The sequence below is a fragment of the Dendrobium catenatum genome, unplaced genomic scaffold, assembly GCF_001605985.2.
Source record: "Dendrobium catenatum unplaced genomic scaffold, ASM160598v2 fragScaff_scaffold_118, whole genome shotgun sequence".
Taxonomy (NCBI): domain Eukaryota; kingdom Viridiplantae; phylum Streptophyta; class Magnoliopsida; order Asparagales; family Orchidaceae; genus Dendrobium; species Dendrobium catenatum.
The window spans coordinates 855,407-882,379 of record NW_021318580.1 but is presented as its reverse complement, the minus strand read 5'-3'; the positions used below and the strand labels follow the sequence as shown (position 1 = coordinate 882,379).

Sequence of the window (26,973 nt, the reverse complement as noted above, 5' to 3'; positions counted from 1 at the left end):
GAGGTATATTTGAGTTTAAAAACATATTTAATAAAAGTTATTAAATATGAAGCTCATTAGACTAGGGTTTGTGATTTAACGCATGATGGATGAACCTCAAGGGTGCACTTGGGGCTCATTTTGCTTCCATTGAGAAACCTAGAACAACCCCTAGGAGACTTCATGGGCTTGGGAAGGTCAAATGCAGGAGGCAGCGGACCATGGAAAGACTAGGTGGTTGGCGTTTAGGGGTGTCCAATTCGGGTCAGGGTCGGGTTCGGGTCGAACCCGAACTGACCCGAGTTCAAACGGGTCAACCTACCTGCGACGCTCGGGAGACAAACGGGTCGAAAAAACGAACGCCGGACCGACCCGGGCGTGGTTGCCGGGTTGAACAGACCCAACCCGGTTTGGGGTGGCCGGCGCCGGAACTAACCGCGGCGGCCGACGCGGCGACGCGAGCGCGACGGGCAGAACGCGAGCGCGACAGCGCAGGCGCGGGCACCGCGGGTGCGGGCGCGGTCGGAGGCGGCGGCGCGGTCCGGCGCGGGGCGGTCGGGCGCGGGCAGTCGCGGGCACGCGGCGCGGCGGGGCGCGGTCGGCCGCGGGCAGTCGCGGGCACGCGGGCGCGCTGGGGGCACGCGGGCACCGGGGGCGCGGTCGGCGCGACGGGCAGCGCGGGCGAGCGCGCGGCGGGCAGCGCGGGCAGGCGCGCGGCGGGCAGCGCGCAAGGCAGCGCGGGCAGGCGGGGCGCGCGGCGGGCAGGCGCGGGCGGAGCAGCGGGAAGGAGCGGGATTTGAATTTTTTCCGAATTACACGTGTTGGGGGCGGGTTGAACCCGAGCAACCCGCCGGGGGCGAGGACCGAAGCAGGCGCGGGACGCCGTTTTTATGAAACGGGTCCGATTTCTGGACCCGAGACCCGACCCGTTTTGGAAATCGGGGGCGGGGTTCAACCCGGATTTCCGTCGAGTCCGGGTCGGGTTTTCGTGTCGTCGTCAATATTGACCACCCCGTTAGTTGGAGGAAGCCTTCACTACCGACAACTTGCAACTATTCAATTGAAAGTTGGAAAGTTTAAAATTGTGTCCGAGGCAAAATTTAAAATATTAGTTGGACTAGAGATAGTGAGGAGAGTTTATTACTAAAAGTGTGTGTGATTTGCCCACAGCCCTATAATTAAGTTTCGCCTTGGCCATACGAGGGTGTAAGTTATTATGGAAGCATTGAGCAGAATTTTGCCAAGTGTCCCTTAAAGTGGTTAGAGGGCGAGAAAAGGACAATAGCAAGGAAATCGAGTTGGAAAATTTGTTTTGGCTTCACATAGAGAAGAGGACTACAATAGAGCTATTTTAGGATTAATTTGGTCTTTAAACAAAGTTTAGAATGCTTCTAGGTTATTTTCAAACACATATGGTTGAGTTGGAATGGAGGGAAATGGGTTAGATTAGGATAATTTTAATCAATAATGAGCTTCTTTGACATTTGTTGACTATTTGACCAATCCACTGGTCAAGGAAGCTATGTGGCAGAGGAATTGTCTTGGGGTATTAGTGAGGTGGCTCAGAGGAGGTTTTGAGTAATAGGGTTTAGTGTATTAGCAAAGGAAATTCATAGGTGACATGGTTTGACCATTATATGGTATCTTAACCAAGTTAAATTTACCATGGGCTTGACCCATGGCGGATTAGGAAATATTCAAACCATGCAAAAAAAAAGGATGGAGCTTTGATAAGGGTTTGAATATGATTACATAATTATATGTAGTAAGACAAAGTCGAACCTAAGTTTTGGCCAAGTTAGTCATGTTAACCAAGTCAACTATTTGATTGGGCCATGGGTTGATCAGTCAAATTCAATTTAATCAATGAGTGCTGTTCAGAAGTAATTTGGTGAGTTCAGGAGGTTGGCTCAGAGAATGTTCAGGTAATTTGATGGATTACATGTTTGGATTGAGTTGTTGATGAATTGACAGTGATGATTAAGTTTCATTGAAAGTAATTTAATGAAGCGGTTGATTATCAACTATCGGGTTGGAAATGAGGAAGTTTTAATATAGTTCGGTGTGATGACTTGATATAAAAATGAGGTCAACTTCAAGATTACATTCTTTTTTTTAGTTTTCATAATTTTCTTTTTTTCTTTAGTTTTTTTCAAATACTCCTATTGGCACTATGCAGTTTCCAATAAGGAGCATGACAATAATTGGGGTCAGCTAGTACAGGGGGGGAAAAAACCCCTTCAAAACTAGGGGTTAAAAACACCACCCAAATTTTTTCCCCCTTTATATGCTTTATATATAGCCTGCATAGTCCCTTCATTTATAATTTTTTTTTGCCTGATATTTTATGTTGTTTGTGCATGTCTTAGAAGTGCAAAAAATAGAGTCTTCCCAAAGAAATGGAGCAAGACTGTGGAGTATGAAGCAACTAAAAGCATGATTGTGTGTTGGCTTCCTCTTCAAACATAGATCTAAGGAGATAATCCTCGAGTCGCTTTGTGATGGATTTATGGCCTTTTTTTTTTGTTGCAGATTTTAAAAAGGTGGAATTTCATATTTGTATAATATAATTTGAAATCAAATAAAATAAAGTAGTTTATAATTTCTAGTTTTTAAAAAGGTTCCACCTACCTAATAATTTGTATGAATCGTCGAATGAATAGTTAGTTGCCTCTAGAATAGCGAAGCTTGTCGAAGGTTTTATTTTGCAGAGGCATCTCCATAATCATCTTTATATTTTGTTAGGGTCAATTAAATTCATCGATGGAGAATGAACATACCATATTCTCAAGAAGCGAAAGCACATTTGGATGATTCCATATTTTTTTTTTTTTTTTGAAATTCTGCAAATTGCAGTTAAAAAGAAACTAATTACAAGCTACTTAAGATAACATTCGTTCTTATACAAAGAAAGTAAAGAAGAAAGGAATGTTATTCAAAGAAAAGCTATAGAAAAGAAAACTATCTTCTAAAAACTAAAGTAGCAACATATTAATCTTACAAATTTTCTTATGCACGGCTATCCAAATACATGATCCTCAAGTCACTCAGAGTGTCTTCGAGTTGGTCACAAGCTTTTGACGATTTATCATTACTGTGAGCACTACTATAGCATTCTTAATTGAGTAAACCAAAATTCAATAGCTTATGATTTTTTTGATGATAATAATATTAATATATTTGGAATTTATAAATTTAATAAATTATTTCTTTGTGTATTATTAATAAAAAAGTTGTTTTTAAATTAGAGATAGCTCATCTATTTTGCTGGATAAATTTTTCTTCTTCTCATCTAGATTTTGTAAAAAATGGATGGGACTTCTACATATTGAATATGATTTGCTATGATTGTATAGTCTTAGCTTCCTATAAGATGACAGAAGAATGGCTACCAAAGGTTTTTTTTGGGCGGAAGCAAATCTCTTATCAGTATCACTATTTATAGTTTTGTCTAAGATCGATCCTAAAACTTTCGTCCGATGACGAGGATCATATCCCCATGAATTTTCTCATAGCACGACCCCGAATATCAACATTTGAGAGGATTCTCTTATAGATCAAAATTATTGAATCCTCTCAAACAAGGTCTTCAAGTCACCTAGGTGATTCATTTTTGTCGACGCTTTTGATGATAAGGTCATCTCTATAAACATCTATTGTAATCCAAGATCTCAATCTTATGATTTTGATGATATATATATTATTCGGATTTATACTTTATTTTCTTGGTAATTATTATTGGAAATTTATATTAAGAACACTAACTTTCAGGTACATTCGTAGCACCTGTGTAAATATGGATAGGACTCAAGATATTGAATAGAATAGGTTTATATTTTTGTATTTTAATTAGTTTTATTTTCTAAGCTATGCCTTATCATGAAGTAAATGGCTGTGATTGCAAATTTTGTAACACCGTGTATATCAATACAAACCGGTGGAGGATAATCAATGTTGTGTTAACTGCATGTTGAATGATCGGCCAGGTATGATGCTAGAGTCATACTGTACGACTCTGAGTAATTTGTATTCTGAGGATTAATCTAAAATCATTTAATAATAATCTAAGTTTGTACTATAATATTGTATATAACAAATCGTATAGACGAATAGTAAACTCAAAAAAAATCCCTGCAGCTAATCAACAAATTAATATAATATTTTAAAATTTTAAATTTGAACTATATATTATATAATTAACATTATATTATTTGATATCATTAAAGCTTGCTTAATTAAGTCTCTAATTAGGCAATTGGATTCAAAATTAAATTGATTATTTTTATAATCTAATTAGTACGATGACTGCTTCATAAACAAGATCCATTTTCTCCAAGGATGGTATTAATCACCCAATCGTATGAGATGAAACCCTTCGATGAAACAATTCATAATATATGATCTTGCATCGTACTAGATGATCAGTTCAAGAATTATAATTAATTAGTAACAAACCATTGTTCATCATATAGTACTAATTAGGATAAATTAAACTATCATATTGTACAATCATAAATGATAGAAATTGAAAATTTAGGGTTTTTTTGGAAGCCTTGTATTTAAGCTCTTAATTAGACTTTGAAAAAGTTTTGATTATTAATGAGATTTACTGTGAGAGTGGTTTGAGAGGTTGGACTCCTTAATAGAGCTTTGGAAATTGAGTGAGAGGGAGAAGTGGTGTGAGGGAAATTACACGGTTGTTCCAAGCAAACTTCTACCTAGTTTTTGTCCATGTGACATCATTGATCTTTTGGGTTGCATTGGGGAAGAAAGACTTTAAGGCCAAAGATTGTCAAAGTTCTTTATCTCAGCCAGGATGGTGAAAGGATCTACGTTCTCTGGTTTATCAGAGGGTGAATAAAGATTAAGGTTCTCTGCCTCACTAGGAAAGGGTGGAAAGATTTTGGTACTCTACACACCTGGTTGGTAGAGAAGTTTTGTAAGGCGTCTTTTGCTCTATTATTGGAGCTAAAGGTGTGTCAATAAAATTTAGTGCATACCCAAAGAGGAGGACTTTAGGGAGTGGAATGTTGGTCCAAGTTTTGAGTCAAAACCATTTGTTTGCTAGCTTGTTAAAAAGTGCAGTAATTGGTTTAAATTAATAGTGTTTTTGGGGGAGAGTTGAATGATAATTCTTTTAAATTTTCTTTTTTAAGTTTTATAGATGAACTCTTCATTATGAATAATATACCACCTTGGATGGTGGAAAACATTATTCCCTATTGGGTTTCAGATTAATAAACAATAAATTTTATCATGACTATCATAGTCAAATCAAGAAGGTACTATATGTTGATCCCCGGAAGGATGCAAAATAATATTTGATCCAATTTTAGCTACAAAAATATCTAGTTATATTATCATTTAATTTCATATTTAAGACCTTTGATAAATAATATATCTATAAAGGTGAAGACATATTCACTTATGTGTCCATGGTTTGAGTATGATGATTGAAAATCATATTGATCATAATTTCCCAAAAGAGAATAATTTTCTTTTTCCATTCTATTTAGGAGCTAAGATAGACTGGAGTTTTATTGTTTCTGGGGACTTAAATCTTTCTATGAGAAAAGCCTTCGTAGTTAATTAGACCGGTATGAAGATTAGGCTTCTATGGATACCTTGGTTAAATATATTGGTAAAAAATTTTATTCTTGAATTTTTCTAAGAGTGATATGAGAGTAGATTAGAATTTTCAATTTGGATTAGATCAATTTTTGAACACTTATTTTGGAGGTCCAAAGTATGAGAAGTAGGAATGCATTTGTGATTTTAAAATATTTAGAATGTCTCAATCCTATCCTAGTATTAAGACTTTAAATTTTGAATGGAGAAAAATTTTATTTTATTAAGATGTTGGAAATTAGATTCTCAATATTGGGACTTTATAATTTGGGTTTGACCTGGATCCTAAATCTAATTTGGGCACTAAATAATAGAACCTGAATGTATACTAATGGCATGCAAATAGGGCCTTACTCAAGCCTAGATGGAATAGAGAGGTAATCACCTATGAGCTTTAGAATCATGTACTAGTGAGTATGAAGAGGTAAGGTTTGTTGCTTAAGTTTTGGGAGAATTTAGGGTTGACATCTATTGAAGGTCCCTAAGTGGCCCCTCTACTTATTATATGGTGGGATTTATGCTCCATGTAGTCACAAATTCTTATGTTATTTAATTTATTTCTAATGCAATGCATACTAATATGACTCTGTATGTAAAAATCATATTAAGACTTTAAAATTTTGCATTGAAAAATAGTTTTTTTCTAAAGAATACCACAACACCCCAGCATAGAGACACCCTAGATAAGTTAGGTGTTATGTTATGACCCGTGGGCGGGCAAGGTGCCTAGCCAATAAAGAGAAAGTTAAATATGAATGCATTAGAAACTCCAAAGGCATTCAGGGATTTACTTCTTAGAGAGGCATTTATTTCTATGGAAGCCTAAATTTTTTTATTTAGTTAACCCATAGGTTTCTAATCCTTATTCCAAGAATTTGGATCTGCAAAACTGGACAGAACTCTCCCCAATGATCTCCTTCCTCTTTGATTCTAATTAGCGCATAAAATTCCCTATTTAGTGACTTTCACAACTCTATGAATATCAAAATTATATTTTATAAAAAAACCCAAATACAACATGCATGTTATCCTAAGGCAGTTATATTTAAAACCATCTCGCTAAGCCACTTTTATTGGAAGATTCATTATGCTCATATCTGAGCAAGGCTCAATCACTTGGCCATACTTTTCATTTTAAGTGGGGTCTACATATGGAACACCAATAATTTTAGTTAGTTAATTTTCAAGTTAGCCATTTTTATTTGTCCTGCACCAAGTATGACAACTTGCAGAGATATAAGTTATGCATCTCAAAATCGCTCTTATTATAATTTTCAGAAAATCTAGCTCTCCATTCCAATATCATTCATAAATAATACTCCATTCATATAATCATCACATCATACAAAGGAATCACATAATATAACAACCATCAATGTAGGGAAAATCGTGGTAAAACCCATGAAAATCTATGTCACATTAAAACAAGTATAAAGGAACATCAGTCTAGCCTAAAACTAGGTTGGTTGTCTTAACAAGCCATCTATTAATGTGTCATGAAAAGTTGTTTTAGAGTTTCTTTAATAGTTGAGTTTACGTTTGTTATACGTGCCCAAAGGGAGTTTATCGAGTTTAGAGTATATATTTTTTAGTGAATCATTTTAGGATGTGTTTTAAATCTTGAAGTGTGATTAATTATTAATTTTCCAATGATCCTAAATTTTAATTAGGTGTTTTAGATCCATAAGCCTTGAAAATCGTAATTCATTTGTGTTCTCGCAAAAGAGGAATCTAACATAAGGTGTTGAAAAGCTATAACTATTAAACTGATATGTAATTAACTATTTTGGTTTAAATAATAAATTTCTAATTATACCATGTCGTGAGTTGATGTCACAGCCTCCGTATGGGCTAACTAATAGGTCGCATGTAGACTAGGCTATCACAGAGTAGTAAGTCATTATTATTTAACTAAATTTTTATTGGTTTAAGCTAAATTGTTAATCAATTATTAATATTTATTTAGTATTTTAAAAATAAATTTTAAACTATTTATTTTAAATTAATTATTAAATTTTCTCTAATGTATTAAAATTTAAGTCCAAATTGAGTTCGGGATGGAAATTTTAATTTACTAGATTTAGTATTCAATTAGAGCATTTTGAGCTAATTTTTTTGTATGCTTTGGATTTATTTTGATTTATTACATTTTTTTAAAGTTTTAGGCCTTCTTAAAGAGCTGGTTTTTAACTTTGATTAATTCGACCGAATGAAGTCCAAATTTAAGTAACATTAATAACCTAAGATTCATAATGCACAAGTTTACAATTCCAGAGTTTTGTTTTACCTATATTCAGTATGTGTAGAATTTCCTAAGATTTTTTAAATTATTTAGACAATCTATAATTATTTTTCTAAAGCTGTTCACTAGTGTTTCAGGGTAGTTCCAAAATGGGGTCTGAATCTTTGCTGTCTAACCCTTACACATACAAAACCAACAACAAAAACTATTAAAAAAACTTAAGTTATTTAGAAATTTTATGAATTTTCAAAAATTATGGTTCAATGGACTTATGAACTTTGAATTTAATCATAAAATTCCTAGATCAAATCAAAGATTTAAGAAAATTATTGAAAGGTAAGACAACATGTTCAAAACATTTACCAATTCCAAATTGAGCTCATTTAGCACTGGATTATGAGAAATTAAAGAAAATATGTTTTAAACAATGTTATTTTTACTCAAAATTTAGTGGACAAATATTGTTGAAATTAAAAAAAACTTCTGAGCTCCAAAAACCCCTTACAACGAGCCAAAGAACACTCAATTTGAGATATAGATGTTCTTTTATCTTTTAATGGCAAACGGCATTCTACAAGTGACACGTGGCACGTAAAGGTGAATCGGCAACATGCACAAGACATGTGGCAAGCTGTGGTTCATCCACTTTCCATTTATGTGCATGATCTACGGCTGTCCGATTCCTTGAAGATCAGAAGGATGATCAAAGATTTCCCCACGTCGTCCAACCTTGGGATCACATGCATGATTCGTATTGATGGTTTACGTTCATTCACGTGATATGCGCCATCTAGATCACATAAACGCATAATCAGACAGTTTAAAAACAATGTGATTTTATATAAGTTCAAAAAATAAACCTATAAATTTCATTGCCGCATTTAACTTCCTCGATTCAATTGTCCAATTTAATTAAATTTGAACTTAGTATCTACTTAACCAGATATTTCAATTCCTTGGAGTTTGGAGAGCCCAATGCATTGAGTCTTTTGATTATTTTTTATTTGATCTAAAACTTCAAATGGGCATACTTACTACTAATGGTGCATTTGGGTGTTTATGGGCTTGTTTTTGCTCCTAGAGTAGATCCTACTTCAACTTTTGTAGAAACTCCAAAGAGCTAGTTCTTTACTGTCAAAAGTTTCCTTCAAATCTTTACTTTCTCCATCTATTTCTATCTCTCTCCCTCTCTCGCTTCACCAAAATGGGCTTTGGGAATCTAGGAAATGGTAAGAGCTCTGGAGAGGCTAAGGAAAGAAGTTGGGGGGCTATTAAGATAGCTGAGAGAGTGTTAGATTTTTTGAAAGGTTCTTTTTGCCGCACTTAAATCCTAGTCTTTGTTTTGGATTGTTTTGACACATGTCCAAGGTGGTTGAGAACCAGAGAGAATATGGGGATTGAGATGGTTTTACTTATTTTGGTCTCATGTGAGGGAGGGATCCACCTTTACCCCGTTATGCATGCCAAGGGTTGGCTATTTTGGAGAATCCTGGAGGGAATGGAATTGGTTACAGGTGGCCTGGGTCATTTGACCAATATTTTGACAGCCCATTCCCCCATCTCAACCCATGTTTTTTTTGTTGACTTGTTGACCTGTCAACTAGTCAATGATGACTAGTATGGAGGTTGGGAAGGCCATGCATGATTGTAAAGATTAGATTCCCAATGGATTTGAGCGCCAATGATTGGGAGTCTACATGAGTTTGACCATTCTAAAATGGGTTGAACAAGTTCTAACCAATGATACTTTACCATGAGAATGTCATATATGACATGGGACTGCAATCAAAAAAATTTTTGATGATTTGAATTGGCTTGAAAATGATTAAAGCATTGGATTTAATTTGTTTGGGTATATGGTTAATTTGGTCAAGCGCATGATTAACCTAGCCAAACCAGTCAAATCATGGTTGAGAGTTTGGTTTCAATAAGTTTAAATAATATTTTTGACCAATGGAGGTGATCCCATGTAATTGTGAGGTCTCATTGCATGAAAATGCATGTTTGGGCCCTTAAGGGAATTTTTTATCAACCATTAGTTAACTTGGTCAACCATGTAAATCAAAGACTGGGTTTGTTCATACTCTCTAAATGTATTTAGATTAATTGGTAAGAGTTTTTAAAGGTTGGTTTAAATAAGCCATGTTTGAGGTTTAAATGAAAGAATTATTTTCTCTTTCAAGATTTTGGGGTTTTTGGTGAGACCCATGGCAAACCATGTCACCAAGTTTCACAAAAATTAAGTTTTGTGTTTACATGTCATAAGGAATGATTATAAACATGTTCAAATGTTTTGAGAAGGTCCCAAGGTCAAAATTCCATAAGATGCAAAGACCTAGTGGCATGTGTTGTAAATACTTGAAAGTTTTACAACCTTTGGATTTCAATGAGTTTGGGGTAGTGATCTTGGATTGAACTAAAATTGGAGGGTTGATCCTAGGGAAATACCTAATAATTATGCATTTAAAATTCATGAATTAAGATTATTTGATTTGGTTTTGGAGGTGATTGCAAATCACCCAAAAGGATTATGGGACATAGGCCTCTTTGCCTTAAAATTTGGTTCGAAGTTCTGAATTATAGTTGGTTTGATTTTCAATTGATTGAATTTGATTATCTACCCACATCAATGAAAATCTTTAGGTGTGTTAGTGATTGGAGTGGAAGAGATCAAAGTGTTGGCCACTAGGTGGCCCATTCTGAGGGAATTTGAATTTGGCTTTTAAAATTTTGTTTTGAATTTGGAATTTTGATTTTATTTTATTTAGTTTAACCTCTAATGAAAATGATGTCAAGCCACTATATAATTTGGTGTTTCTAGTTCTACTTTTTTCCAATTTATTTTCGAATACATTTTAAAATTGGTCCATATATAATTTATATTCTTGCAAGTATTTTGGTTTGATGTATTGTTCAGGGTCCTTTATTTCTAGGTTTTGAATTTTGTGCGAAAAAAGAAAAAAATAAATATTTAAATATGATTCTTCACATTTACATATTTCTACAAAATTCCCAGAAAGAGAAAAAATAAATTTATGTTAAACTTTTATAATATTGAACAGTGTTATGTAATTGGTTCTCTCGAGATTTTAAAAAAAGAATATTTTATAGAAAAATTTTAAAGAATCAATTCACCAATCCTTGATTTTCCTTGGTAGTTCAAGTGGTTTGGAAACCCATACTTCCAAAACTTTCAATTAGCATTAGACGCATATTCTCTTGCAATTGTTGTTTAAAAATCGTGAAGTGCTTCCATTCTTAGACTTATAATATCGAACATGAAGATGGCTATGAAATAGAGTCGCTGTATGTTGAGCTTTAGCTTTTAGGCTTGAGTTGCTTCTCATAGCTTGCTTCCCCCGATAGGATAAGGCTCAGTTTTTTTTTTTCTTCAATTTCAATATTGGGGAGCTTAATATAGCTAAGGAAAAAGGCCTAGTTTAGAAGCATGAAATGAGTTCGTTTTGAAATCTATCAAGTAATCAACTAAAGGATTATTCAATTACATGTCCTACATTATGTTTGATGTACTTTTCTTATTTTGTACTAGAATAAAATACAATGTGTAATAAGTTATACAACTCAAAGGAGTATTCAATTACATGTCCAATTATGTTTGATGTATTTTCTTATTGAAAACTGATGAGAGAGAAGAGAGAGCAAGAGAGCAGAGAGACAAAGAGAGAGATAGAAGGAAAGAGAGGTGAAATAAAGGAGAAGAGAAATGAGGTGAGATAGTCGAGAGAAATAGTGGAGAGGCGACGAGAGCTAAGAAAGTGGATTTTGCATTTTTTAATTTGATACTATGAGAGAAGAGGAGCTCGAAAGAAAGATGTGATTTTTCTATTTTTGGTACTATGAGTGTGAGAGAGAGAGAGGAGAGCAGAGGGTGGTTAGGGAGAAGAGAAGAGAGAGGTGGAGATAAGAGGGAGGGAGATGAGATAGAGAGATAGTGAGAGAAAGAGTGAGAAGAGAGAGAACGAGAGATGAGGAGCTAGAAAATGAGGATATGTATTAGTTTTAAATAATAAACTATGGTGTGAGTTGAGTAGGTGTGTTATGTGTGTGTGTTGTATTGAGAGAGAGAGAGAGGTGATATTGGAGAGAACATGAAGTGAGATAGTGAAGTAGAAACAGAGAGCACGAAGCGATGAGAAGGAGAGCTAGAAAGTGAGATATGATTTTTTTAAATTGATTAGTCTGAGTGAGGAGTAGAGAGAGAGAGACACAACGAAGGAGACGGAGAGAAATGAGGTGAGAATGATGAGGAAAGAGGAGAGAGAGAGAGAGGAAGCTAGAAAATGAGCTATGTCATTTTTTTTTTTTATTTGGAAATGCTAAATATAAATTATGGTGGGGTGGTGTGGTATGTATTGTTTGTGGTGTGTGTGTGTGTGGTGTGTGTGTGTGTGAGAGAGAGAGAGGAGAGAGAGAGAGAGAGAACGAGAGAAAGAGAGAGTGGAGAAGCTTTAGAGAGTCGAGATATGTTTTTTCGTATTGGATACTATGGTGTTGTGTGTAGTGTGTTGTGTGTGAGTGTGTGCGTGAGAAGAACAAAGAGAAAGAGAGAGAAGAGCACGCAGACGACGGGAAGAGAGAAGATAGAGAGAAGAAAGTGCAATAGAAGGGGGAGAATGAGGTGAGATAAGTGGAGGAAAGAGTGAGTGAGAGAGAGAGGCAGAGATGTTGAATAGAGGGGAGAGTGAGGTGAGACATTTTGAGATAAAGAGTGATAGAGAGAAGAGTTAGAAAGTCGAGAGTATGTATTATTTATTTGACACAAATGGTGAGAGAGAGAGAAGAGAGAGAGAGAAGAGGGTGAATAGAAGAGAGAGATATGAGTGATGTTATAGTGAGATAAAAATGAGAACTGTAAGAGAGAACCAGTAGGCTATAAAGCATTGGAGGATACTGCAATTTTTATTGAGATACTTAATGGTTAAACAAGTGTGTGTAGTGTGTGTGTAGTGGGTGTGTGTGTGTGTGTGGGTGTGATAGAGAGAGAGAAGAGGTGAGAAATAAGAGAGAGAGACTGATGATTGATGACCTAATGAGAAAAGTTACTTGGAGAGAGAGGTAGGAGAGCTATTAGAATAAGTGATTGAGAGTGGCTTTTTTTACTTATTATATATTTTTAGATAATTTTGGTGTGTATTAGTGTGTGTGGTGTATTGTGTATGAATAGTTGAAGAAAGAGATGAGGTTTAGTAGATTATAAGATGTAGAGAAGAGTTGAGAGTGAGGTATAAATTAAATGGAAATAGTAGATGTATGTGTTGAGTTATATGTGAAGAGAGCACGGAGTGCTTGAGTGTGTATATGCAATTTTATTATAAATTAAATATTAAAATATCTTTATAAACCCCATTGTTCATGTAGTTGCATTCAAGTTTTATTTAAAATTTTAAAGGATTTGGTTAAGACAATCTCGAGTTTGAACCATTCTTTATCTTAGGGTTCAAAGGAACGTTAATATAAACTATACAAAATCTGAGCCATTGATCTTCTAATAAATATCCCAAATCTTATCATTTTATGGGTCATCTAAACTGCATGGCTTTCCTAGTTGTTTGAATCCTCATTTAAAGGCATCACAGCCATTGGTTTCAAACCACAGGAGATCAAACGGTAGTGCAGGGTGCTAACTCATTTAAGTTAAACTCGCCTCGTTAAAAGTCATGCCGCCATTGTTGTTTGATGATTAGCATTAAATGCCGCTATCACATTTTTGATCTACCAACCGTCACGTGACGCGAGTAAAGTAGTAGCCACCGCCATGGTACTTAATTTTTAATGATTGACGGTGTCACAATCATTAGCAATTAATACTCCATCAGCCATTTAATTAATAAAAAACTTTTAAGAATTAATTTTAACACATTAAACTTCAGAAAATCATAATAAATTCATTTTTAAATGCAATTTAATGATTTTAGTTTCAATGGATTCAAAAAAACACCCTCTTATTTTAAATAAAATTTGAACTGATTTGATGGATATATAAACAGCATTTTTTGTTAATTACCCATTAAATATACATTCATTTAATATGCAATTTAGAGGGGATAATTGTGAATGCATTTAGTACCTATTCCGATTTTTCCAACTTAATTTGAAACGTCTTTTAGCTATAAATGATTTTTTTTTATATCCAAGATTTAACATATATTTTAAAAAAAAATTATAAAATGGATTTAGCTTCATTACATACATTTAAAATCTCTATGGAAACATTTAATAGAGCTTGGTCATGGATGAATGGGATTAACCAAATCTGATGCAAAATGTTCGGTTGTTTGAATTTCCAAATGTTTAGGATGTGATTTGATTCTAATATTTAGAAATTTCTTATTTCATATTCTTTTAGTTTTAGGACATCATGATTTTTCTGATTTTTTTGTATACATATATGTTACTAAGAGTTAGTGATATAGATTTGTAAACCTATACAACACTAGTGTCACCTAACAATTAGAACTTTGTCTAGCTAACTTAGGTAATTCATAGGAATTCACACATCCATCCTATAGGGATGAGGACATTAAACATAGAAAGCTTAAAGTCATTACTTCTTAAGTAGTAATACACCTCATTTTGACATTAATTGATCTTAAAAAATATAATCATAATTAACCCTTTAATAAAGGGATGAAACCTTTAAAAATTAATAATAAATCAAATAAAATTCATAAAAATAGAAAATTAACTTCAATCAATTAATTCAATAAAAATTAAAATAAAAAAAAAATTAATTTGATAATATATTTGATTAAAATTTAGTTTTAATCAAACAAATTTGATAATTAATCTTAATTAAATATTAAGGCTTTCTTGTTTGATGCTTAATTCCATCTTGTGGGTGTCTTAACATTAAATTTTAAAGCCTTTAACATATCTAAACCACCCAACTACTTTAGATGGTACTTGTCTCTTTTTGGGAGGGCATCTATATATTTTATGAAGGGATTTTTTAAATATTTAATAACAAATTAAGCTATGCACCATGCCAGCCTCCACTCACGAAAGGCATGCATGGGTGTATAAATTTTTTTCCAACCCTTAATCAAATACTAATAAATTATCAACCTTATACATCATGCTTGACTCCACTTGGACATCATATATATTGGATTGAAAGGTCCCTCTTTCTATTCGTAATAAATTGTAAATTAAAATCCTCTACAGTTTTATGTGATCATCAATCCTATATCGGGGATGATTGCAATTCATTTGTAAAGCCTTCTAGGACTTATAAATTAATAACCCATGCACTTTAGGGAAATTAATTTATAAGTTCTTCATAATTAAATAATCAATTCCAACTCTTAAAATCTAAATAATAAAATCCAAAGATACACAAGGTAAACTTTGATTAAATTCCCCATTTGACCTTTAATAAACAAACATTAAAAATACATGCAATCTAAAACCCAAACTCCTATAGGATATATCAAAGCCACACATCCTCCTTCACACACTTAAATGATTTGCTGAACAACCAACTCTAACCTAAGTTTGGTCGGTGGTGTGAATTGATTGTCGGGTGCTTTGCTTGGAAAGCACCCTTTATTTGTTTACTTACTTTCTGCACTCTGAAAATGTCATATAATTTATTTTTTGTTGGTGCACCAAGGCTCTTTAAGCATTTGGTTATTATGCAACTGTTACACTTTATTACTATATACTAATGCTTTTATTTTCATGTCTTTATTTTTCTACAATAATAAGTAGAATGTACTTAGGAGGTGATGTCTATGTACAAGTGTTTTTAAAAGTAGAATTATATATAGGTCAAGTTGTAAATGATCTAGAGTTGAAAAAGAATAAAAAATACATGTTTATATATGCAAGTGGGGCTCTAAAAATAATATCCTTACCTTTGGGTGATTATCTGTTTTAAAATTCCAAAAATGACTTTGGAACTCGAAGACATTAAGTAGATGTATATAATTCTACATATTTGATAGGCTTAGAACCCATATTTGTTATAGTGGAGCATGACCACCTTTATTTCTTATAGATTCAGAGTCATGTAAATTTCAAAATCAATAAATAAATAAAATTTCCATTTATATGCAACTCTTTTTTTGTTACATTGCATACATGCATTGCATCATATGGGTGGTAGATTGTATTAGTGGGTAGAATTTTCTTAGGCTTTCCTCAGTGTATATGTTCCAAACTTTTTAGAAACACATACTAGTTCTAGGATGATATGCTATTGCGTACGAGATACACAAACACATTTACGCTATCATGCATACATATATGCATTTTATTTTCTATAACATTCGCTGGCCCAGCACACAAGCCTACGGCAACGTAGTGGGGTCATCAATCAAAATGTTTAAAATCAATCAAAGATTTTTATCACAAAAAAAATTCTTCTGACATGGGAGTCGTAACAGTACACAGACAAACAAAAAGGATAAAAAAACTATCAAACAGCAATATTAGACTAAAAAAAAAAAAAACTACCCCACTTCATAGAAAAGGCGAAGCATAAAGAGAGGAGATTGGAAAAGAAAGGAGAGCGAAATTGGAGAAGTCAATATTACTACTGGAGTTGAGATAAAACTTTTCCGAGAAGATACAAAGGTTACCCGTACTTGAAATTAGTGCTCTTTCAAAATGGTGGCTTACCGATCTATAAATGTACAAATAATCTCTCTTCCGGCTGCTTTGCTTCATGCCAACAGCAAAACCTCAAAGCCAGCGTATTTCCGAGTATAAATGATGCATTGGAGCCTGGTGCATGCAAATTTTGCAATGCAGGAAATCCTTCTGCTGCTTATTTACCTTTTTTCCCTAATTCTCTCTTTTCCTGTAGGATCCGTTTGTAAAAATCAAAGCCTGCAACTGAGGTGTCATTGATCATTCTTCCTCATTGGCTAGGGAGGTGAATGAGAATGGTTTAAATTTATAGCCATCACCATGGTAGAACTTGTTCATAAATTCTACCCAATGAAGACGAAGAGCATGAAGGAACGCACTCAATGTTTCCATCATGAGCAATATGAATGCAGTTGCAAATGCAAAAACAGCAAGTCCAACTAACCGTATTATGATGCTTTTGTACCTGTTAAAATATAACAGTAAGATATCACAGAATCCAAGCCTATGATAAAGAGAAGAAAACAAAGTAGGAATTATTCAACAATTGCAAAAAACAATTCCGAATTAGATGCACTTACATTATACTAGTAAAATGATCAAATAAACATAGAAAGATGTATAATTTTAACAACTCAAGGATTTTCATGTTTAAATTTAGAAATATCATAGTAGGAACTGTCAGAGAGCACAAGACAGACAAGAAATGGAAAAGGAAAGCTATATTCATTCATTTCAGCTGTACAGTATATCCCTATTTATAGGAGATAAGAGTTCTTGAACCTAGTGGATGGAGTACAAGTGTATGGCTAAGATGAGGGCAGGCCGTTATGAGTTTGTTGTTTGTAGAGTGTGATCCGTGATCTATTGTACAGCTGTCATTGTTGTATTGGCTTTTACGTCCCCGCAAACTAACGGTGAAGGTTGAATAGTTCGTTTGGTTTGAAGTAGATGATATCTTGGAGTGGAGAGTGGATTTGTTAGGATATCTGCAATTTGATCAATCGTGCAGATTGGTGTAACAAAATTCTCCTTTGTTTCGATGTGATCTCTTATGAAATGGAATCCACATCAATATGTTTGGTTCTGGCATGGAACACCGAATTGTTTGCTAGTGCAATGACAGACATGTTATCACAAAGTAAAATCGTGGGATGATCTTGAGGTTGATTGGAGTCTGCAAGAAGTCGACGAAGCCAAACGACATAAGTTGTAACCGCAGCCAAAGAGCGGTATTCCGCTTCTGTAGAGGGACGTGCCACGGTTTGTTGTTTCTTTACAGTCCAAGAAATGATATTGTCACCTAGAAAATAGAAATAGCCTGAGGTGGAACGTCTTGTATCAAGGTCAGCCGCCCAGTCCGCATCAGAGTTAGCCGTGAGTTGGAGTGAGGAGGAAGAGATGGGAAGAACAAAGTGAAGAGTACATTTTACGTAACGAAGAAGTCGTTTTAGAAGATGATAATGAGAGGAGGGAGCATGCATATGTTGGCATAGTGTGTTGACAGTGAAGGATATGTCCGGGAGAGTAATAGTTAGATATTGTAGCGAACCCGTAATGTGGCGATATGTTGTTGGATTGGAGAAGGAGAGGTCTATTGGATGATCTAGAAGAAATTTAGTAATAGATGGATTGGCTAGAGGGTTGCATGTATCCATGCCTGTTTGTTGAAGAAGGGATGTGGCATAAGAGGTTTGAGATAGATGAAGTTGATTGTTGTGTGAAAGAATTTGAATGCCAAGAAATGTGTTGGGCTGTCCCAGGTGTTTGATAGAGAATAATGGCTTAGAGAGGAGATGATTTTGTGAAGGAGTGAGGAATTATGTCCGGTAAGTAATATATCATCCACATATATAAGAAGTGCTCGAGGAGTTTTGTTTGAAGGTAAAGAGGGTTGGATCAGCCCTGCTTTTAAGAAAACCCAAAGAAAGAAGATGAGTAGAAAAAGTATGAAACCATTGTCTTGGAGCCTGTTTTAGGCCATAGAGGGATTTTTGAAGAAGGCAAACATGATGGGTAAAAGTGTGATCCTCAAACCCGCAGGGTTGTTTCATGTATATGATATCCGGAAAAGAGCCATGACGAAATGCGTTCGCTACATCCAGTTGATGCATGGGCCAGTTATGAGTGACGGCAATGAGCAGAACTCTGATTGAAGGGAATTTTGCTACTAGACAAATTGTCTCAGTGTAATTGAGACCATATTCTTGATGGTTTTCTTGTGCCACCAGCTTAGCTTTGTGACGAGCTATGGAACCATCGGTATTTCTTTTTGTTTTGAATGTCCAACGATAGCAAAGTATATGTTGGTTAGTGGGTCGAGGGACAAGAAGCCATGTGCCTTGTTGTTGAAGCGCAAGAAATTCAAAGGCCATAGCATCGTGCCAATGGGAATATTTTGAGGCTTTGACATAGGTGGTAGGATCAGTTGTGAGTGAGGAATGGAGGTTTAGTATTTGACGAGGTTTGAGGTTGCCGGTTTGTAGTCTGGTTACCATGGGATGAGTGGAGTTTGTATGTGGTTGAGGAGGTTGAAGATGTGGTGGGGATGCGTTGGCAGTAGGTTGTGGAGAAGTTGAGGATGTTTCAGGAGATTGCGAAGAGGTTTGTGGGGTTGAAGGCTGTGAGGTAGGGGTCACAGTGTTGGTATTTGTTGTGGACGTTGGTAAAAAGGAGATTGGGGTTTATGGTGTTGCCCACGGCTAGTGTAGTTGTGGTGATGGGTTTGTGGGAGAACGGGAAACAATTTTCATCAAAAGAAACATGTCTAGAAATGTAGACTTTGTTTGTAGTGGGATCAAGGCATTGATAACCTTTGTGTGATTGAGCATATCCAATGAAAACACATTGTATGGATTTCGGCGAGAGTTTTTGTCTAGTTTGGGAAGGAAGAAAGGGATAGCACGCACACCCAAAAATTCTTAGGTGATCATAATGCAGAGATTTGTTGCATAAGATTTGATATGGTGAGATATTGGAGATAGTAGGAGACAACATTAGATTGATAAGGTAAACGACTGTAAGGAGAGTATCAAGCCATAGGGGATAAGGAAGATGAGCAGTATGGAGTAGAGTTCTTGTAGTATCAAGAATATGATGATATTTCCTCTCAGTAAGGCCGTTTTATTCGGGAGTATAGGGGCAGCTGATTTGATGTTGTATGATGTTTGTTTGTAGATAGTTTCGTAGGTTTGAGTTGACATATTCTTTACCACCATCACTACGTAGACATTTTATTTTAAATGAGAATTGTTTTTCAATGGTGGTATGAAACTTGATGAATGTGGAGAACACTTCAGATTATGCATTAAGGGATAAACCCACGTAAAACGAGACGAGTCATCAATAAAGGATATATAGTATTTGTAACCTTGCATTGATGAAAAAGGGGCTGGAGCCCATACATTTGTGTGAACAAGATCAAACGGCTTGTAGCTATGATTTTGAGGTGTTTTGAGGTCTTACATGATAAACAAAAAGAAAGTGAAGTAGGGATAGCTAAAGATTTATTCGACTTTGAGATAGTTGCCATAGTATGTTGATGTGGGTGTTCCAGACGATGGGCCAATGGAGTGATGCTCGAATGTTTGTTGAGAGAGCGGTCTTTTGAGGATGACGTTCAGATCTTGGTGAGATGAAATAGAACCCATCATGACACGAACCGGAGAGAAGAACTGAATTGTTCGTCCTATCCTTGATTTGAAAGCCGGATGCATAAAAAAGAATTCAAAGATTATTATCTTGAGCTAATTTTGGACACTGAAAGAAGATTATAGGAAAGTTGCGGTAGATGAAAAAGATTGCATAAAAAGAGTTTACGCGAAGGAGTCGGTAGAAGGCCGGGACCGAAATGAGCTATGGGAAGATGACAGCCATATCCAATAGTGACTGAGTCGTTACCTTAATAATCTGAAGGCTGAAAGATGTTCTCTATGCTGTGGGTAAGGTGAGATGAAGCGTCTGTGTCCAGAATCCAGTCCGCATTGGATTGGGTCGAGGGGGCTGCAAGAGCTGTCAGCTGGTTGGAAGGAGTAGGGTACTGTAGATTGAGTCGATGCCAACACGAATTGGTTGGATGCCCTCTTTTGTCGCAAATTTGATAGATTATTGTAGCAGTTGAAGGATCAGTCAATAGTCTTGGAGAGGAGGGGCGATTATGTCTGCCGTGATTTGAGTTGTAAGAAGAACGTCCACGGCCACGTCCTCTGCAGCGATACAAATAGAGTGCCATGTTCGGATTTGGAGTTGCAGCTTCCTTGGTAGATTCTGTTAAGATGTTTATTTCCTCACTCAAAAGAAGTGAGTATATGTCTTCCACACTGATCCGAGATAGAGTAGTGCGAATCGACATCTTAAACGCCTGATATGACGACGGTAGACCATTTAAGGTGTAAAGAAGTATCTTTGGGATGTATAGTTGTGCCTGTCTCAGCTATGCTGTCAACCAACTTCTTGATGGTGGTGAGGTATTGAAGCATGATAGATTGCCCCATTGAAATATTGTGCAACTCATTTTTGAGCTGAATTACCCTTGAACGGTTTGTTGCATGAAGGCGATGTTCTAGAGTTGTCCATATGTCGGCACAAGAGTCAAGATGAAGAACATACGGGAGAATGGATGGAGAAAGGGTTGAGCACAACGCCGCTGGTAGGTTCTGATCTATGAGCGTCCAGTGGGTGAAACGTCTGTTTGGCGTGGAGACACCGTCGGGTTGCTCGTCGAGACCGGGGGGAGGGGTAGCAGCGACTGATGGATCCAAGAACGAGGCGAAGTTGTTTGCTCTAAACAACTTAAGAATATGAGATTTCCATTAGGGATAGTTATCGCCGATGAGAGTAACTGGAACAATATTCTTGATGTTGGAGATCAAGAATTTTAAGGAGGGGATGGTGATGTTGTCTTGAGCGTCTTCGCCAATATGGGAGGAAGGAGATGAATCCATTGAGTTTTGCAAAATATTTAGAAAGAAACAGGGAGGGGCTGCAAGCCAAGATGAGGCTCTGACCATGTCAAAGAGCACAAGACAGACAAGAAATGGAAAAGGAAAGCTATTTTCATTCATTTCAGCTGTGCAGTATATCCCTATTTATAGGAGATAAAGAGTTCTTGAACCTAGTGGATGAAGTACAAGTGTATGTCTAAGATGAGGGCAGGCCGTTATGATTTTGTTGTTTGTAGAGTGTGATCCGTGAGCTGTTGTACAGCTGTCATCGTTGTATTGGCTTTTAGGAACAAAAAGTGCAATATATACTGATCAAAATATTCGACATGACATCCCTGAAATCATATTTTGAAAAAACGCATAGTAAGATAACCACTTTGGTAAACACTAAAGAACTACATATTGATTCCAAGTTTCTAGCCTTGATATCACATTTTAAAAATATAACTTCAATTTTTATATAACTCCAATCAGATGACTTTCAAGTCTTTTTGAAATCTCACAAGGATGGATAAACACATGAACAAGCTTACTCAGATCACGAATTTAATATTTAAAGAGTTCCTATAGTTTGTGATTAGTTTGGCAGATCCAGTAGTTCAGATTGTCTTGTTTGATCAAGATTTATGCAGATCAGTCTTAGAGTTCCTAAACTGAAAACAGTAAAAATCTGAAAACCTTGCTTTTAGAGAAGGTGCTCAAATGAAAAAATGAGTTGAGATCGTGCATAATCCAAATTAGTGACTTAAATGATGAAGTTTTCAGGAAGAAAGCTATTGATACAAATAGAGAAGCAGGGGTTGATTAAGTTGCGTTGTCCTACAAATTTAAGAAAAACAATTGGAGGGCATGCTCCTTTCAGTTGCTATTGGAAATATGAAATACAAAATAATTAAAAACTAAACATGGCAAATGTCCTTTCTAAATGCAATAGACAATAGAGAAGCATGGAATTTTTCTATTGATTCCCTAAAATTAAAAACGGGACAATTCTAGCAAGGCCAACTAGATTGACAATAGAGAGAAAGAAATACAAAACATTTTTAGTGAAACATCAATGCAAATGCTCTCATTCCTGCAATTTCCTTGCACTAGTTTTGGGACCATTCAAGCAAGGTTGTCAAACTACGCACAAAAAGGACGAAAATAGCAAATCAAGCAGCGCACGGGTTGGCGGGACACATCACTTAAATGATCAAATGACCTCCGAATGCCAAACGGATAGCGACATCGCGATCAAAATATCAAATTCTGCTAGGTCGAGACCCCTCACAGTTGAGTCGGATTAGATCGATCAAAAGGGATGACAAACACCCGAAATTAAAACATGACGCTGGACAAATGACGTCCGATTGCAAAACAAACTGTGACGTTGCGACCAGAATGTCGTCAACATTCAGAATATACATTTATAAAATGCCCCCGCACATGCGTTATAATATAGGAGTCGACAAGGTTCAAAAAAATAATTATAAAATGCACCGGCACATGCACTATAATATATACACACATAGGTACACAAAAGGGCATGTGTAATCACACACCGCGTCGGCCCCAGTGAGTGTGTTTTGGATATACACATGACATATAGGGATGCTGCGCAGGTCAATAAATGAACGTAATTCGAGCCCGATCCTTCTATATAAACAGATATGAGTTGATGCGGCTCGTCGACGCGGCTCAAATTATCAAACAGATATACGGTGAAGGTGTTGATCGGAATATCTATTTTATACATTCATATAAGGCTTTCAAGGCCTTTGTTAAAAGAAATTAATTAAAAAAATATAAAGCTTATGTACCCGATCCTCTATCAACAAGCAGATAGAGTCGACAAGATCCAATCAATGAAATTCTTAAAATGACCCCAATAAATACCCCGATGATGGCCAATTTTATACGTTCATATAAGGCCTTCAAGGCCTTTGTTAAAAGAAATTAATTAAAAAAATATAAAGCTTATGTACCCGATCCTCTATCAACAAGCAGATAGAGTCGACAAGATCCAATCAATGAAATTCTTAAAATGACCCCAATAAATACCCCGATGATGGCCATGTTGAATGCAAATCTCAACCGGAGGGGTTAATTTTAAATATTTCAAAATAACCTCAAATTTCCACCAAATTCAAATATTTTCAAGTGACATCAAAATCACCCCGATGATGACCATGTTAAACGCAGATCTCAATCAGAGAGGTTAATTCCAATATCCAAAATGCCACTCAAATACCCACCAAAATAAAAGAATCCCAAAATTTAAAATTCAAAAATCCGAAACTCTAAGATATTTAAAATTGAAAAATATCCATTCAAACACTTAAAGATAAATTCATCAATCATCTGCAACAGTTTGTAGAATGGACAAATTTGATTTTACTCAAGCTCACATAGAGCTAATGCCAAGTCGAAAATATCATTATGATCCATTTAAAAAATCTCCTTCTAATAAGAATGTGGTATGTTTCCCGTAACCGGCAGTTTTGCTGCCAAATGGCACCGTAAGATAAATGATTATGACCCATGCCCTCTGAACTGAGTGATTTTGCTGTCAAATGGCAACACGAGATAACAGTTATGGCAAGAGCTAATACGTTCCTTAGTGACATCAAATCCTTAAGATATGAATCAATAGGATATGATCGATAGGGCACAAAGCCCTTTGTTAGCTAAGGTGGATCCAAATTTATCCCCTTATATAAATATCTATCCCAGGTTTACAAGGTACCCTTGGACGAAGCAACCCATAGCTGGTGAGAAAGATCTTTCTGTCAAGTTGGGTTGACTACCTCCTCTGACTAAATAGAATAGGGACCAGAATGACCCGGGACGACGGAACCATGGGATCTTGATCAGGTCCATCATCCATTCACCCACCATCCGCTTTAAGTGCAAGATGGTGAAACTCCCAATTTTAAATATCAAATCTTGCAACCTTCCAAAACTTCAACCCATGTTGCTACTATATGCTAGATAACACGTATCTCTACGTATCTGATCGACTACTAGCTTTAATAGAAAGTTCTCTCTCGTTACCAGGAGGGCAATTAACTATAGGGGCTTGCGAAAACTAGAACTAAGATCATAAAGTCCTTGCAAAATGAGGGCGAAATCTCTGGGTAGTGTCTTATCTACTGTTGGAGAATTTATGCCATCTTCAAACATATTACCTATTTTATGATCAAGTACGACATAAGAAGGATGATATTTACACATAAGGATAAAAATATTATTTCCTTATGAACTCAAAAATAAAATTTACAATTTAATAGAGATTCCTCCATTCAATGTTTGATTGAATGGGGTTTATTTTATTTTGGATACAAATGTCCCATAAGGGCAAGCCCTTATGGTTAATTATATCTTAAGCTTTGGTGATTGAGAAGACTTTTGATTAAATTAGTGATTTTCTTGCTTTTGAAAGTCATTTAGATATTGACTAAATTTGATTTTCAAAATCTATGAAAAGCTTGTTTAAAGAATTTTGGTCTTTAAAAATTTCAAGGAATAAGGGATCAACTTGAAATCAGATTTCTTAAAATAAGGGCCAAAGGAAAGAAGTGTAGGAGTATTTGATTCTGAGGGAAACTCAGAGGTACTCAAACTATCTTATATTGGGCTTTACATTTTTAGAAATCCAATTTTTTTAAGTTGATATTTTTATTAAAAGTTTGGAGCTTATATTCCAATAACAAATATTAGAGAAACTTCCAGAAAAGTGAGAACTTGTATAGTGATGAGAATCAACCATTAGCTCAGATCCTAAAACTAAGATGAAGACCATTGAGAGGTAGTACCTCGAACTTAAGTCTAACATAATACAAAAGGGACTTACAAACTATACCTCACATGAGGCATAGGCAGCCTGACCCTTGGATTTATTGTCCTACTTTGAAAGGGCTACCAATTAAACTAGCCTAATCGCTTTTCAAAACTATGATTTCGGCTTCAATGTATATGAAGAGTAGGGAGGCTATTTTACTTAGAAAGTAGGGCTTATAGTTTAGCTTTGAGATCAAGATGCCTAATTATGATGGTATTCATATGTTGACTCACAAAGAAAATAAACTTTTTATAATCTAATCATTAAGTGAGAGCTTTCTACATGTGAAACATTTGAGCTATGCATGATTCTTTTAAGTTTGGAAATTTTGACTCCTTAAAAGAAAGTCATACGATTTTTCTTTTGTTAAAAAAAATGTGAAGCCTAAATTGGTTTTAGATTGTTTACATTTTAATGGGTAGAAAATTTATTTTATCCTAAGAGTCTATCATATCAAAAGTTCATGCCACCCCCAAGCAAAACAAGGAAAGAAACCTAAAAAAATATGTATTTATATTGTGCACTTAGTAAACAATCAATATATGCTTGAAAGTATAAATTTAATTAAGACAAAAATGTAAATAATGTCTAATTATTACAATCAGGTTTGGCAGCCGAGTTGTTTGCCATTATAAAACCCAATCAAATTTATTACAGACTCTATTGGCAGGGCGTCTTCACGCTTTTGACTTCTAAATGAACATTGGGCTTCACCTTCAATAGGTACATCCTGCTAGTCCACTTCCTTCTTTTAGCCCAAACCCCATAAGTTTGATACAACTACTAACTCTATCAAATATATGTAAAAATAGAAAAGACCCAAAGTTACAAACCAGAGTCAAAAAAGCAATTCATATAACGAATATATCACATTTAGAATTTTGTTTAGCGCTTGAAGTTCTAAACACCTGCTTCTACCATATTGACCACATCCATTGGAGGTTTTTAAGCGATGCTTGCCATGTAAGAAGTTTATTATTTATGATTTATAGCACCCCCATTTGGACATGACTACATGCAATAAAAACATGAATATTTTTATACTAACCACTTAAGGGCAAGTGCCCACAATGTAGATAATCCAATAGGCAATCACACCACAACATCAAACACATGCGCAAAAAAAAATCCTAATCCTATCATACCTAAAGGGCTGTGCACTTAAGTGTAAGGCTTGTGTGGCATGTCACACTAAGGGTGTTTCACTTAGAGTTTGGATTTAAGGGAAATGTGTCCAATACTATTTTTGAACTAACTATTGGAAGAATTTTCCTTAGCTTTTGGAGCTAGGGAGATGAAATATAGGAATCTAACATTTAGCTTTTGAGCTGAATGTTAGATAACTCCCTGGCTTGTGGAGCTAAAGAGGGGGGAAATCTCCTACAACTTTAGGGTTAGAGGAGAAGCAGGAAACCTATAGCTTTTGGGGCTAGGGTAGGATATCTTCTAAGGTTTTTTTGAAACCAATAGAAGGGAAGATTAGTAGCTTTGATGCTACAAATCAAAAGAATGTCTCATTGAATTTTTGTATTAAGGAGTTGGTTTCATTTGCTTAATTTGGATTAGACAAACAAAGATGAGTCACTAATTAATTTTGGTTCAATAGGTGAGAAATATTTGTAACTTTAAGGCTACAAATCAAGAGGAATTATCAAAGAACTTTTATGTTCAATGATGTGTATTCAGTTTGCTATATTTAGATTAAGCAAACATAAGAGAGTGATGTGTAGATTTGGACTACACAT

At 35.6% G+C, this 26,973-nt stretch overlaps 1 protein-coding gene across 3 annotated transcripts in view; it reads right to left on the bottom strand.

Moving 5' to 3' along the window:
* Positions 1-26,973, bottom strand: part of LOC110108239 (V-type proton ATPase subunit a1) — a 111,647-nt gene that overhangs the window by 626 nt on the left and 84,048 nt on the right. For 2 of the 3 annotated variants that reach the window (XM_020838797.2, XM_028697916.1), the window contains one exon: positions 16,380-16,928. In XM_020838797.2, coding sequence (XP_020694456.1) covers positions 16,724-16,928 — 205 coding nt within the window. In that variant the 3' untranslated portion in view covers positions 16,380-16,723. Of the gene's footprint in view, positions 1-16,379; positions 16,929-26,973 lie in introns of those variants that run through there. The other variant, XM_028697919.1, reaches the window with a different exon arrangement.